The 15,028-nt window shown below is 40.0% G+C and overlaps 1 protein-coding gene across 3 annotated transcripts in view; it reads right to left on the bottom strand.

Moving 5' to 3' along the window:
- Nucleotides 1-15,028, bottom strand: part of LSM14B (LSM family member 14B) — a 51,731-nt gene that overhangs the window by 16,459 nt on the left and 20,244 nt on the right. For all 3 annotated transcript variants that reach the window (XM_053705997.1, XM_053706074.1, XM_053706155.1), the window contains 3 exons: nt 14,558-14,731; nt 9,913-9,984; nt 9,330-9,491 (listed from right to left, as the gene is read on the bottom strand). In XM_053705997.1, the coding sequence (XP_053561972.1) occupies nt 9,330-9,491; nt 9,913-9,984; nt 14,558-14,731 (408 nt within the window). The remainder of the gene's footprint in view (nt 1-9,329; nt 9,492-9,912; nt 9,985-14,557; nt 14,732-15,028) is intronic.

The following is a 15,028-nucleotide window of genomic DNA, read 5'->3' as shown; positions in this document are numbered from 1 at the left end:
TCACACAACAGAAGAAAGGAATTTATCAGGTAAGCATAAATTATGTTTTCTTCTGTTATGTGTGATCAGTCCACGGGTCATCATTACTTCTGGGATACCAATACCAAAGCAAAAGTACACGGATGACGGGAGGGATAGGCAGGCTCATTATACAGAAGGAACCACTGCCTGAAGAACCTTTCTCCCAAAAATAGCCTCCGAAGAAGCAAAAGTGTCAAATTTGTAAAATTTGGAAAAAGTATGAAGCGAAGACCAAGTTGCGGCCTTGCAAATCTGTTCAACAGAGGCCTCATTCTTAAAGGCCCAAGTGGAAGCCACAGCTCTAGTAGAATGAGCTGTAATTCTTTCAGGAGGCTGCTGTCCAGCAGTCTCATAGGCTAAACGAATTATGCTACGAAGCCAGAAGGAGAGAGAGGTAGCCGAAGCCTTATGACCTCTCCTCTGACCAGAGTACACGACAAACAGGGAAGACGTTTGTCGAAAATCCTTAGTTGCCTGCAAGTAGAACTTGAGGGCACGAACTACATCCAGATTGTGTAGAAGACGTTCCTTCTTTGAAGAAGGATTTGGACACAAGGATGGAACAACAATCTCTTGATTGATATTCCTGTTAGTGACTACCTTAGGTAAGAACCCAGGTTTAGTACGCAGAACTACCTTGTCTGAGTGAAAAATCAGATAAGGAGAATCACAATGTAAGGCTGATAACTCAGAGACTCTTCGAGCCGAGGAAATAGCCATTAAAAACAGAACTTTCCAAGATAACAATTTTATATCAATGGAATGAAGGGGTTCAAACGGAACACCCTGTAAAACGTTAAGAACTAAGTTTAAACTCCATGGCGGAGCAACAGTTTTAAACACAGGCTTGATCCTAGCTAAAGCCTGACAAAAGGCCTGGATGTCTGAATTTTCTGACAGACGCCTGTGTAACAAGATGGACAGAGCTGAGATCTGTCCCTTTAATGAGCTAGCCGATAAACCCTTTTCTAAACCTTCTTGTAGAAAGGACAATATCCTAGGAATCCTAACCTTACTCCAGGAGTAACCTTTGGATTCGCACCAGTATAGGTATTTACGCCATATCTTATGGTAAATCCTTCTGGTAACAGGCTTCCTAGCCTGTATCAGGGTATCAATAACCGACTCAGAAAAACCACGTTTTGATAAAATCAAGCGTTCAATTTCCAAGCAGTCAGCTTCAGAGAAGTTAGATTTTGATGTTTGAATGGACCCTGTATCAGAAGGTCCTGTCTTAGAGGTAGAGACCAAGGCGGACAGGATGACATGTCCACTAGATCTGCATACCAAGTCCTGCGTGGCCATGCAGGCGCTATTAGAATCACTGATGCTCTCTCCTGTTTGATTTTGGCAATCAATCGAGGAAGCAGCGGGAAGGGTGGAAACACATAAGCCATCCCGAAGTTCCAAGGTGCTGTCAAAGCATCTATCAGAACCGCTCCCGGATCCCTGGATCTGGACCCGTAGCGAGGAAGTTTGGCGTTCTGGCGAGACGCCATGAGATCTCTCTCTGGTTTGCCCCAACGTCGAAGTATTTGGGCAAAGACCTCCTGATGAAGTTCCCACTCCCCCGGATGAAAAGTCTGGCGACTCAAGAAATCCGCCTCCCAGTTCTCCACTCCCGGGATGTGGATTGCTGACAGGTGGCAAGAGTGAGACTCTGCCCAGCGAATTATCTTTGATACTTCCATCATTGCTAGGGAGCTTCTTGTCCCTCCTTGATGGTTGATGTAAGCTACAGTCGTGATGTTGTCCGACTGAAACCTGATGAACCCCCGAGTTTTTAACTGGGGCCAAGCCAGAAGGGCATGGAGAACTGCTCTTAATTCCAGAATGTTTATTGGCAGGAGACTTTCCTCCTGATTCCATTGTCCCTGAGCCTTCAGAGAATTCCAGACAGCGCCCCAACCTAGTAGGCTGGCGTCTGTTGTTACAATTGTCCAGTCCGGCCTGCTGAATGGCATCCCCCTGGACAGATGTGGCCGAGAAAGCCACCATAGAAGAGAGTTTCTGGTCTCTTGATCCAGATTCAGAGTAGGGGACAAGTCTGAGTAATCCCCATTCCACTGACTCAGCATGCACAATTGCAGCGGTCTGAGATGTAGACGTGCAAAGGGTACTATGTCCATTGCTGCTACCATTAAGCCGATCACCTCCATGCATTGAGCTACTGACGGGAGTTGAATGGAATGAAGGACACGGCATGCATTTAGAAGCTTTGTTAATCTGTCTTCTGTCAGATAAATCTTCATTTCTACAGAATCTATAAGAGTCCCCAAGAATGGAACTCTTGTGAGAGGAAAAAGAGAACTCTTCTTTTCGTTCACTTTCCATCCATGCGACCTTAGAAATGCCAGAACTAACTCTGTATGAGACTTGGCAGTTTGAAAGCTTGAAGCTTGTATCAGAATGTCGTCTAGGTACGGAGCTACCGAAATTCCTCGCGGTCTTAGTACCGCCAGAAGGGCACCCAGAACCTTTGTGAAGATTCTTGGAGCCGTAGCCAATCCGAATGGAAGAGCTACAAACTGGTAATGCCTGTCTAAGAAGGCAAACCTTAGATACCGGTAATGATCTTTGTGAATCGGTATGTGAAGGTAAGCATCCTTTAAATCCACTGTGGTCATGTACTGACCCTTTTGGATCATGGGTAAGATTGTCCGAATAGTTTCCATTTTGAACGATGGAACTCTTAGGAATTTGTTTAGGATCTTTAAATCCAAGATTGGCCTGAAAGTTCCCTCTTTTTTGGGAACCACAAACAGGTTTGAGTAAAACCCTTGTCCTTGTTCCGACCGCGGAACCGGATGGATCACTCCCATTAATAACAGATCTTGTACACAGCGTAGAAACGCTTCTTTCTTTATCTGGTTTGTTGACAACCTTGACAGATGAAATCTCCCTCTTGGGGGAGAGAACTTGAAGTCTAGAAGGTATCCCTGAGATATGATCTCTAGCGCCCAGGGATCCTGAACATCTCTTGCCCAAGCCTGGGCGAAGAGAGAGAGTCTGCCCCCCACTAGATCCGGTCCCGGATCGGCGGCCCTCGGTTCATGCTGTCTTTGGGGCAGCAGCAGGTTTCCTGGCCTGCTTGCCCTTGTTCCAGGACTGGTTAGGTTTCCAGCCTTGTCTGTAACGAGCAACAGCTCCTTCCTGTTTTGGTGCAGTGGAAGTTGATGCTGCTCCTGCTTTGAAATTCCGAAAGGGACGAAAATTAGACTGTCTAGCCTTAGCTTTGGCTTTGTCTTGAGGCAGGGCGTGGCCCTTACCTCCTGTAATGTCAGCGATAATTTCTTTCAAACCGGGCCCAAATAAAGTTTGCCCCTTGAAAGGTATATTAAGTAATTTGGACTTAGAAGTTACATCAGCTGACCAGGATTTTAGCCACAGCGCCCTACGTGCCTGAATGGCGAATCCTGAGTTCTTAGCCGTAAGTTTGGTTAAATGTACTACGGCCTCCGAAATGAATGAATTAGCTAGTTTAAGGACTCTAAGCCTGTCCGTAATGTCGTCCAGCGTAGCTGAACTAAGGTTCTCTTCCAGAGACTCAATCCAAAATGCTGCCGCAGCCGTAATCGGCGCGATGCATGCAAGGGGTTGCAATATAAAACCTTGTTGAACAAACATTTTCTTAAGGTAACCCTCTAATTTTTTATCCATTGGATCTGAAAAAGCACAGCTATCCTCCACCGGGATAGTGGTACGCTTAGCTAAAGTAGAAACTGCTCCCTCCACCTTAGGGACCGTTTGCCATAAGTCCCGTGTGGTGGCGTCTATTGGAAACATCTTTCTAAATATTGGAGGGGGTGAGAACGGCACACCGGGTCTATCCCACTCCTTAGTAACAATTTCAGTTAGTCTCTTAGGTATAGGAAAAACGTCAGTACTCGCCGGTACCGCAAAGTATTTATCCAACCTACACAATTTTTCTGGTATTGCAACAGTGTTACAATCATTAAGAGCCGCTAAAACCTCCCCTAGTAATACACGGAGGTTCTCCAATTTAAATTTAAAATTTGAAATATCTGAATCCAATCTGTTTGGATCAGAACCATCACCCACAGAATGAAGCTCTCCGTCCTCATGTTCTGCAAGCTGTGACGCAGTATCAGACATGGCCCTAGTATTATCAGCGCACTCTGTTCTCACCCCAGAGTGATCACGCTTGCCTCTTAGTTCTGGTAATTTAGCCAAAACTTCAGTCATAACAGTAGCCATATCTTGTAATGTTATCTGTAATGGCCGCCCAGATGTACTAGGCGCCATAATATCACGCACCTCCCGGGCGGGAGATGCAGGTACTGACACGTGAGGCGAGTTAGTCGGCATAACTCTCCCCTCGCTGTTTGGTGAAATTTGTTCAATTTGTACAGATTGGCTTTTATTTAAAGTAGCATCAATACAGTTAGTACATAAATTTCTATTGGGCTCCACCTTGGCATTGGAACAAATGACACAGATATCTTCCTCTGAATCAGACATGTTTAACACACTAGCAATAAACTTGCAACTTGGTTACAATCTTATTTAACAAAAACGTACTGTGCCTCAAAGAAGCACTAAACGATTAAATGACAGTTGAAATAATGAACTGAAAGACAGTTATAGCATTAATCCTTAAAAACAACACAACTTTTAGCAAAGGTTTGTTCCCATTAGTAAAGTAACAATAATTAAATTTGAAACATAAAAATTACAGAGCAACGTTTTTAATCACAGTCAATATATAAGTCTCACAGCTCTGCTGAGAGAATCTACCTCCCTCCAAAGAAGTTTGAAGACCCCTGAGTTCTGTTAGAGATGAACCGGATCATGCAGGAAATACAAGAGTAACTGACTGGAATTTTTTGATGCGTAGCAAAGAGCGCCAAAAACGGCCCCTCCCCCTCACACACAGCAGTGAGAGAGAAACGAAACTGTCACAATTAAAACAAGCAACTGCCAAGTGGAAAAATAATGCCCAAATATTTATTCACTCAGTACCTCAGAAAATGCAAACGATTCTACATTCCAGCAAAAACGTTTAACATAATAAATACCTATTAAAAGGTTTAATGTACTTTTAACAGAGTAATTCCGGTGAAATACCATCCCCAGAATACTGAAGTGTAGAGTATACATACATGTCATTATAACGGTATGGCAGGATTTTCTCATCAATTCCATTCAGAAAATAAAAACTGCTACATACCTCAATGCAGATTCATCTGCCCGCTGTCCCCTGATCTGAAGCTTTTACCTCCCTCAGATGGCCGAGAAACAGCAATATGATCTTAACTACTCCGGTTAAAATCATAGTAAAAACTCTGGTAGATTCTTCTTCAAACTCTGCCAGAGAGGCAATAACACGCTCCGGTGCTATTGTAAAATAACAAACTTTTGATTGAAGTTATAAAAACTAAGTATAATCACCATAGTCCTCTCACACATCCTATCTAGTTGTTGGGTGCAAGAGAATGACTGGGGGTGACGTGGAGGGGGGGAGCTGTATGCGGCTCTGCTGGGTGAATCCTCTTGCATTTCCTGTTGGGGAGGAGTTATATCCCAGAAGTAATGATGACCCGTGGACTGATCACACATAACAGAAGAAATAAAATATGCATATAACTGGGGATGTAGCTGTGTTTAGAATTTAGCAATCACATTCAAAATCATGTTAAATAGGAGTCAGTACACACCTGCCATCATTTAAAATGCCTCTGATTAACCCAAAATAATGTTCAGCTGTTCTAGTAGGTCTTTCCTGCATTTTCTTAGTCGCAACCTACAGCAAAAGCCATGGTTCGCAGAGAGCTTCCAAAGCATCAGGGGGATCTCATTGTTAAAAGGTATCAGTCAGGAGAACGGTACAAAAGAATTTAAGGCATTAGATATACCATGGAACACAGTGAAGACAGTCATCATCAAGTGGAGAACATATGGCACAACAATGGCATTACCAAGAACTGGACGTTCCTCCAAAATTGAGGAAAAGACGAGAAGAAAACTGGTCTGGGAGGCTACCAAGAGGCCTACAGCCCCATTAAAGGAGCTGCAGGAATATCTGGCAAGTACTGGCTGTGTGGTGCATGTGACAATCGCCCATATTCTTCATATGTCTGGGATATGGGGTAGAGTGGCAAGACGGAAGTCTTTGCTTACGAAAAAAAAAAACATCCAAGCCCAGCTAAATTTTGCAAAAACACATGTAAAATCTCCCAAAAGCATATCGCAAAAGGGGTTCTGGTTTGATGAAACCAAGATTAACCCCTTAATGACCAAGGACGTGCAGGGTACGTCGTCAAAAAAAAGACAGTTAATGCCTGAGGACGTACCCTGCACGTCCTCGGTGTGGAAAGCAGCTGGAAGCGATCCTGCTCGCTTCCAGCTGCTTTCCGGTTATTGCAGTGATGCCTCGATATGGAGGCATCCTGCAATAACTTTACATGGCCATCCGATGCAGAGAGAGCCACTCTGTGGCCCTCCCTGCACCGGACATCGATGGCCGGTATCGTTGGTGGGTGGGAGCCGACTTGGGAGGCGGGTGGGCGGCCATCGGTGTATGTTCTGCCATCAAGGGGGGCGGGATCGGAGGCGGGGGTGCGCGCGGGGGCGCGCGGGAGCGCACACGTGCACGGAGGTTGGCGGGTGGGCGCGTGCACGGGGCGGGAGCGGGTGGGAACCGCTACACTACGGAAAATATTGATAGGAAAAAGGGCTCAATCTTGTTTGTGCAAAAGCACAAAAATAGATCGTGGAGGGGTGGGGGGTTGGTTTTGTGTGGGGGGAAGCTACACTACAGAAAATTGTAATAAAAATAAAAAAACCCCATATTTTCTTCTAAACTGGGTACTGGCAGACAGCTGCCAGTACCCAAGATGGCGCATATTAAGTTAGATTGGGAGGGTTATAGAGCTGTTTGGGGGGGATCAGTGAGGTTGGGGGCTAAGGGGGGGATAGTACACAGCAGCATATGTAAATATGCTTTTTAAAAACACAAAAAAACAACAAATATAGCTTTTATTTTAGTACTGGCAGACTTTCTGCCAGTACTTAAGATGGCGGGGACAATTGTGGGGTGGGGGAGGGAAGAGAGCTGTTTGGGAGGTATCAGGGGGTCTGATGTTTCAGGTGGGAGGCTGAGCTCTACACTAAATGTGATATTAACCCTGCAAGCTCCCTACAAGCTACCTAATTAACCCCTTCACTGCTCGCCATAATACACGTGTGATGCGCAGCGGCATTTAGCGGCCTTCTAAATACCAAAAAGCAACGCCAAAGCCATATATGTCTGCTATTTCTGAACAAAGGGGATCCCAGAGAAGCATTTACAACCATTTGTGCCATAATTGCACAAGCTGTTTGAAAATGATTTCAGTGAGAAACCTAAAATTGTGAAAAATTTAACGTTTTTTTTTAATTTGATCGCATTTGGCGGTGAAATGGTGGCATGAAATATACCAAAATGGGCCTAGATCAATACTTGGGGTTGTCTACTACACTACACTAAAGCTAAAATTACCCCAAAAAGCTCCCTACATGCTCCCTAATTAACCCCTTCACTGCTGGGCATAATACACGTGTGGTGCGCAGTGGCATTTAGTGGCATTCTAATTACCAAAAAGCAACACCAAAGCCATATAAGTCTGCTATTTCTGAACAAAGGGGATCCCAGAGAAGAATTTACAACCATTTGTGCCATAATTGCATAAGCTGTTTGTAAATAATTTCAGTGAGAATCCTAAAGTTTGTGAAAAAATTTGTGAAAAAGTGAACAATTTTTTTTATTTGATCGCATTTGGCGGTGAAATGGTGGCATGAAATATACCAAAATTGGCCTAGATCAATACTTTGGGATGTCTACTAAAAAAAAATATATACATGTCAATGGATATTCAGAGATTCCTGAAAGATATTAGTGTTCTAATGTAACTAGCGCTAATTTTGAAAAAAAAATGGTTTGGAAATAGCAAAGTGCTACTTGTATTTATGGCCCTATAACTTGCAAAAAAAGCAAAGAACATGTAAACATTGGGTATTTCTAAACTCAGGACAAAATTTAGAAACTATTTAGCATGGGTGTTTTTTGGTGGTTGTAGATGTGTAACAGATTTTGGGGGTCAAAGTTAGAAAAAGTGTATTTTTTTTAAATTTTTCCTCATATTTTATAATTTTTTTTATAGTAAATTATAAGATATGATGAAAATAATGGTATCTTTAGAAAATCCATTTAATGGCGAGAAAAACGGTATATAATATGTGTGGGTACAGTAAATGAGTAAGAGGAGAATTACAGCTAAACACAAACACCGCAAAAATGTAAAAATAGCCTTGGTCCCAAACGGACAGAAAATGGAAAAGTGCTGCGGTCATTAAGGGGTTAAACTTTTTGGCCATAATTCCAAAAGATATGTTAGCCGCAAAAACAACACTGCATATAACCAAAAGAACACCATACCCACAGTGAAGCATTTTGGTGGCAGCATTACGCTTTGGGTCTGTTTTTCTTCAGCTGGAACTGGGGCCTTAGTCAAGGTAGAGGGAATTATGAACAGTTCCAAATACCAGGCAATATTTGCACAAAACCTTCAGGCTTCTGCTTGAAAGCTGAACATGAAATGGAACTTGATCTTTCAGCATGACAACGACCCAAAGCATACATCCAAATCAACAAAGAAATGGCTTCACCAGAAGATTAAAGTTGTGGAATGGCCCAGTCAGAGCCCAGACCTGAATCCAAACAAAAATCTGTCGGTTGATCTTAAGTGGGCTGTGCACAAGAGATGCCCTCGCAATCTGACAGATTTGGAGTGTTTTTGCAAAGAAGAGTGGGCAAATCTTGCCAAGTCAAGATGTGCCATGCTGAAAAACTCATACCCAAAAAGACTGAGTGCTATAATAAAATCAAAGGGTACTTCAACAAAGTATTAGTTTAAGGGTGTGCACACTTATGAAACCATATTATTTTAGTTTTTTATTTCTACTTCCCTCCATCTAAAAGATTTTAGTTTGTTTTGCAATTGACTGGTACAGTTTATAGGGCACATTAAAGGTGGAAAAAAGTTCTGAAATGATTTATCTTTGTCTCATTTTTTTTACATCACAGAAACATGACATTTTAACAGGGGTGTGTAGACTTTTTAGATCTAGTGCGTGTATGTATATATATATATATATATATATATATATATATATATATATATATATATATATATATATATATATATATATATATATATATATATATATATATATATATATATATATATATATATATATATATTATATCCTATAATGACTCTGAACTTTCGTTCTTTAGGATCACTGACCTTTAACATTTAATTTATCTTTAAATTCTTTGTCCAACTCCTCCCTGTTGAATTGTGCATTTGCAGTCTCAAAATCAAAGTCCCCTTCAAATTTAATTGCATTCTCCTTTATAGTTGTTGGTCTCGTTTGACCACGGGAACGATTTCTTGTCCGTCTATTACCTGTTGGAAAGGAGAGGATATTTTTTGATGAATCAGGTGTTCCAAGGCTAGACTTCAAAACCCTGGCCTCTACAGTACCCAGCTAGTTGGCATCCATTCACAAGAAATAATGGTTTGAGACAAAACACCATTATAACAAAAACTGGATAACAAGTCTTTAGCTGAAAAGCCACTGAGGGTTTTTTCCTGTCCTAGGCTTACAGACACCATCAATACTCACAATGGACTTATGTTGTAACGGTACAAAGCTTTAAGGCAGTGAAATATCTGCTACATTCTGCAGGCTGTGGTAATAATGCAAAAGTAGTTATACAACGGTGGATCACCATATAGCAAAGAACTTCGGATGACTATGGGGAATAAAGTTTGCAACCTTTGTAGCAACAGTTGCAGACTAAACTACCTCCAAAGTCAATTATACCTGATCTTCGCCTTTGGGGTCTCCTGTTCTCATCATTCACCAAGCTCTGTGCTGGCACAGGGGGAGTAGGAACTGGAAATGTAAAAATGCTGAAGTTAAATAAAAAAAAATAAATGCAGTATTTGTGGTAGAACAACAAAACTATGGCAGTGCCATAATATTTAAGGTCTCAGTTCAAACATTGAACTAGATCAGGGTGGATAAAAAAAAATCAACGATTAAGAGTTCAAATTAAAGTAATTTTTTTTAAAAAAAATAAAATGCTTTAAGATAAAAAAAACAAACAAAAAAAAAAAAAAACACATCTAGAGATAGTTTCTATTTAAAGTGATGGTAAATCTCAGCATTTAAAAAAAAAAAAAAAAAAGGGAGGTGCTAAACTCACTCCAGCCACCCATCGCTCTTCAATGAGTTGGTGATTCCACCTCTAAACCAATAGCTGTGTGTATCACCTGGCATCCTAGCACAGCTATAGGTTTAGAGGTGGAAACATTGCCTCATTGGTAGAGCGCACTGTGCCGTAGGCAGCCAGAGCCGCTGACTTTAGCAAGCTGCCGCAGCACAGAAAGGGTGAGTTTAAACACCCCTACCTTTTTTTTTTAGTGACTGATTAATGAAACTTTTTAGTGATGGTAAATCCTAGCTTTTTTTTAAAAAAAAAAACACTGATTTACCATCACTTTAAGATACATTATAATCTAAAGATTATTCATCATTAAATATTTTTATTTATATAGCAAGATTATGTATTTTCATGGCTGTATTTTTTTTTTGGTAAATTCCATTAACCCCATTCATGCTCTCCCAGAGGTTTCAGTCAGATTTTGTCCAAAATAAATATCACATATTGGTCCAGATTACAAGTGGAGAACTAATTAGCGCTCCCGCTCAAGTATTAATTGCGCTAGAAATAAGCTTTTCGTGGTAGTCAGGTTGCGCTGGTATTACAAGTTAAAAATAAACTTTTTTTTAGAGTGATAACCGGACGAGTGCAAAAAGCCGACCTTCGAAAATTGTGTGCGTGTTCATGTATTCCCCCATAGAATACCTGTGTATAAATGTACAGAACATTTGAATGTGAAATATTTACAGTAAATACAATTTAAAGGTTTTATCTCCTTAACTGCAAAGGGCTCCAATGAACTTCTATATATGTATATATTTGTGTTTATATGTGTATACAGAAAAGAAAAAAAAGCCAAAAGGGATTTAACATTGAGACATACATGTCTAAAGATGTATGTACATATAAATATATATATATCGAACACCGGAGATCTCATATTCTTTGAGCCCTTAACTTGCGTGCAATATTTAAAAAAAAATAAAAAATTTAATAGTGTTGAGTGTAACTACTTTGTAATGTATTTTTGATGTGTTTTGTGCAACTTTTTGTTTCAGGAAATATTTAACCAGAGCTCTGAAGTTGCGATAACCATTCTAGTGTAATTTACGATTGTGCTCAAGTGATCCAGTTTACTTTCAGCTCTTAATACCAGCGGTAAGCCCAACAAGCGCAAACCCTCACGATAAAACCATTATGCTCCACTTGTAATCTGGTCATTTGTTTTGTAGTTCTCAAAACTGAATTTGTGTGCAGAAATAAAATTATCCCTTCACAGCAAAATGGTTATAAAATAAACAGTTAAGAACTGCTTCATTTTCTTGGTACTGTTTGGAGAGCAACACTCTACTGGGGCCTAGCTGAACACATTGGGTGAGATAGTGACAAGCAGCTAGCTCATATTTGTGCATTGCTTCAGAGCCTACCTGTGTATGCTTTCAACAATGGATACCAAAAGAATGAAGCAAATGAGATGAGAAGTAAATTGAAAATTTGTTAAAAATGCGTTTTCCTTTCTGAATCATGAAAGTTTCTTTACTGTTCCTTTAATGCCATTGCTCCCCTGCAAATCTATGTACACAGAATCAACCCATACCAAGTTTCAAGAAGCTCACTGAATAGAAGATTGTTTGGAGTGGAAAAGATCTGCAGAAGGATTCAAGTGTGAAGTGTGAGGGGCAAGCATTAAAAAATGAAAGGTTATTGTTTTAGTCAATACTATTTAAATTTTTAAGTCAATGGTCATTTTTCTCCTTAAAATAAATATGAATGATTAACCTATTAACCCTTTGAGTGCTATGACAGCTCTGAGCTGTCAGTTTCCCAATCTGGTGCTAATGACGGCTCAGAGCCGTCACTAGCACTCCCACCTTGAGGTAGATTTGGGAGCTCCCACCCGCTCCTACCTCGGCGACTGTGCCTGTAGAGTGAAAGGCATCGCCGGGGCTTCCCGTTTTGCGTGGTGATGTCACGCGCAATAACGTGATGTCACAGCGCAACTATTTATATTTAACAATGTTAAGTATAGGAGCATGCTACTTAGAAGTCTGTATCTCAAGCATCTAAGCAGCTACAGACCCCAAGACCCACCATTGGAAAGATAATCACCTAACCTTTGCAAAAGTCTTGGGGGTCATAAAAAAAAAAAAAAAAAAAATTGTTCAAAAGAAAAAAATAAAAACACATTAAAAAAATCTTAGCACCCAGGTGGGAAAGTGCTTAGCACTCAAAGGGTTAAACTGGAGATAGTTCACCTCCCAATAATTCTATTCATTTTAATGATTTAGCTATGCAGCTATGAATATTTAAAACGATGCAAACAAATCCGTAACGGTGATATAACCGGAAAAATTATCTGGAAAGCTATTATAAAAATGAAAACCATGATTTAACTTGGTATTACTGACAAGTGATTTTAATTATGGATTAAATCATGATTTAAATTAAATCCACCCTGGACTAGATGCATGCTCTTTAAAAGTTTAAAACTACAGCATTCAAATTAAAATGGCCTTACATCTCATTTAGGCATAAGTATTATTTCAGGTTTCCTTATTAATTAATGAAATAAAGCCCAGGAATTGCCCACTGTCTGCAGCATTAAAACTATTTTTGGTTCGGGATTTGAGAAAAACTGGGATGTTTCGTTTTGTCAAATATATCTGGTGCTGAAAATAGCTGAATGCTGCAGACAGAGGCCATTTTCATGAACAATCAAGCCTAAAATACACATGCCTAACCTCATTGCAACTTAGGAGTTCAATGAAATGCGTTATTTAGGGACATACAGAATTTAATGTGCAAAAGCTCCCTGGATATCTCAAGCCCTGCATTGGACTATACAGATAACTTTTAAGAGCTCTTTATTCTGTGAAGGCTACCAGGTAGTTCAGTTTAGTTTTTACAGCACAAATTGAAACATTAAAGTGAAGGTAAACTTTGGTGAATGAAAGTCCTTTTTTAAAAATAAATACTTAACACAGGGGGGCACTTTCAGTCATCAAAGTTTACAAAGCAGCCATTTTTTTTTTTTTTTTAAATTACCTTTTTTTTCTTTTCACTGCTACAGCAGCTTCCCCCAGCTAAAGATCCTCTATTCACACGTTAGCAATGACTAATCCGGCTTTCTCCAATCACAGCAGGGCCTCAGGCAATGGACTACCCTGGGGAGAAAGCTGTGATTGGAGGAAGCAGGATTAGTCATTGCTGACGTGTGAATAGAGGATCTCTATGTGGGGGAAGCTGCTGTAGCAGAAAAAAAAAAAAAATGTAATTTTAACAAAACGGCTGCTTTGTAAACTTTGATGAATGAAAGTGCCCCTGTTTTTAATAGTATTTTTTAAAAAAACGGGCTCTCATTCACCAAAGTTTACCTTCACTTTAAGGAAGGTTAAGATAGTTACAATTTATTTACGATTCAGTAGTTACGAAAAAAAACAAAAAAAACCAAAACAAATCCCAAACAAAACTGTGCCACAATACTAATGTTTCCAAGATGCAACAGCTAGCTATATTCAGTTCTAGCACATCACACCAAAGTTAACCTGAATATAAAAAGGACTTATCAAATATTGGGTAGTTTAAAGGAAGTCTAGTGAAAATTAAACATTCATGATTTAGATAGAACACGCCATTTTAAGCAACTTTCTAATTTACTAATTTCATTTTTTTCATTCTGTTGGTATCTTTGAATGTAAGGTTAGGAGCCAGCCCATTTTTGGTTTAGTACCTGGGTAGCACTTTGATTGATGGCTACATTTAGACACAAATAAGAAAGTGCTACCCAGGTGCTGAGCCAAAAATGGGCTGGCTCCTATGCTTACAGTCTTGCTTTTTTTTAAAAAAAGATACCAAGAGAACAAAGAAAAGTAGGAGTAAATTAGAAAGATGTTTAAAATTGCATGCTCTATCCGAATCATTAAAGTTTAATTTTGACTAGACTATTTTACCCCTTTAACTTAACACCTCATCGTTGCTTTCTGTCTCATATGCTCCCACTATAGAGGCCAAAAAGCAAAAAGTGTAACAAATTGTAAAATGCTACAAAATGCCCAAACCAGCTATTTGATTTGCAGATCTCAAAATTGCTTTTTGATCTCCAGGGATAAGCACAATTTTACATGAAAAACAGGACGTGTTTAATGTACTTTTAAGGTTTCTAAATGAGAATTCTTGAAATTCTGGTTAAAAAACAAATACAAAAAACTAAATACTAGCAAAGGAAGAAAGACTGAGTATTGCATTTGAACATAGGCTTCAATGGATTAATGTTCTAAGTATTGTGTCGCACATAGACATTACCACTGAGAGGAGCTGGTGGTGGTAGTAGAGGTTGAATTTGCCGGTTCCCACGCTGGCTTACTGACTGCCCCTTTACTTGTTGTAACTTCTTCTGGACCAAGTTCTCAACTGGGCCTGTCTGGACAGCTTGCTCAACCATGGGGCTTTTACGTAGTGGTATAGAGGGAAAGCCAGCTTGGAGAGAAATAAAAATATATATGTTTAACAGAATGCACCTGAAAAACTGATGGAGAAAACCACTCCAGCAGCTGAAGATTAAAACTCAAACGAATGAGGACACTTTCTAAATTGGTTAAGAAATGTGAGCTGCCTCTCAGTGAATAAAAAGGAACAGTCTTACTGGTATTTTAAGAAATAAAAAAAGTTCTATACACAAGCCAGGATATGAAGTGTGCAGATAAGGGACCACTTTGAAAAGGAGTTCAGACAAAATTAAAGGGCCATTACAATGATAAAATGACAGGCTCTTAA

This window comes from Bombina bombina, chromosome 1, assembly GCF_027579735.1.
Source record: "Bombina bombina isolate aBomBom1 chromosome 1, aBomBom1.pri, whole genome shotgun sequence".
NCBI lineage: Eukaryota > Metazoa > Chordata > Amphibia > Anura > Bombinatoridae > Bombina > Bombina bombina.
This window is presented reverse-complemented; position numbering and strand designations above follow the sequence as displayed.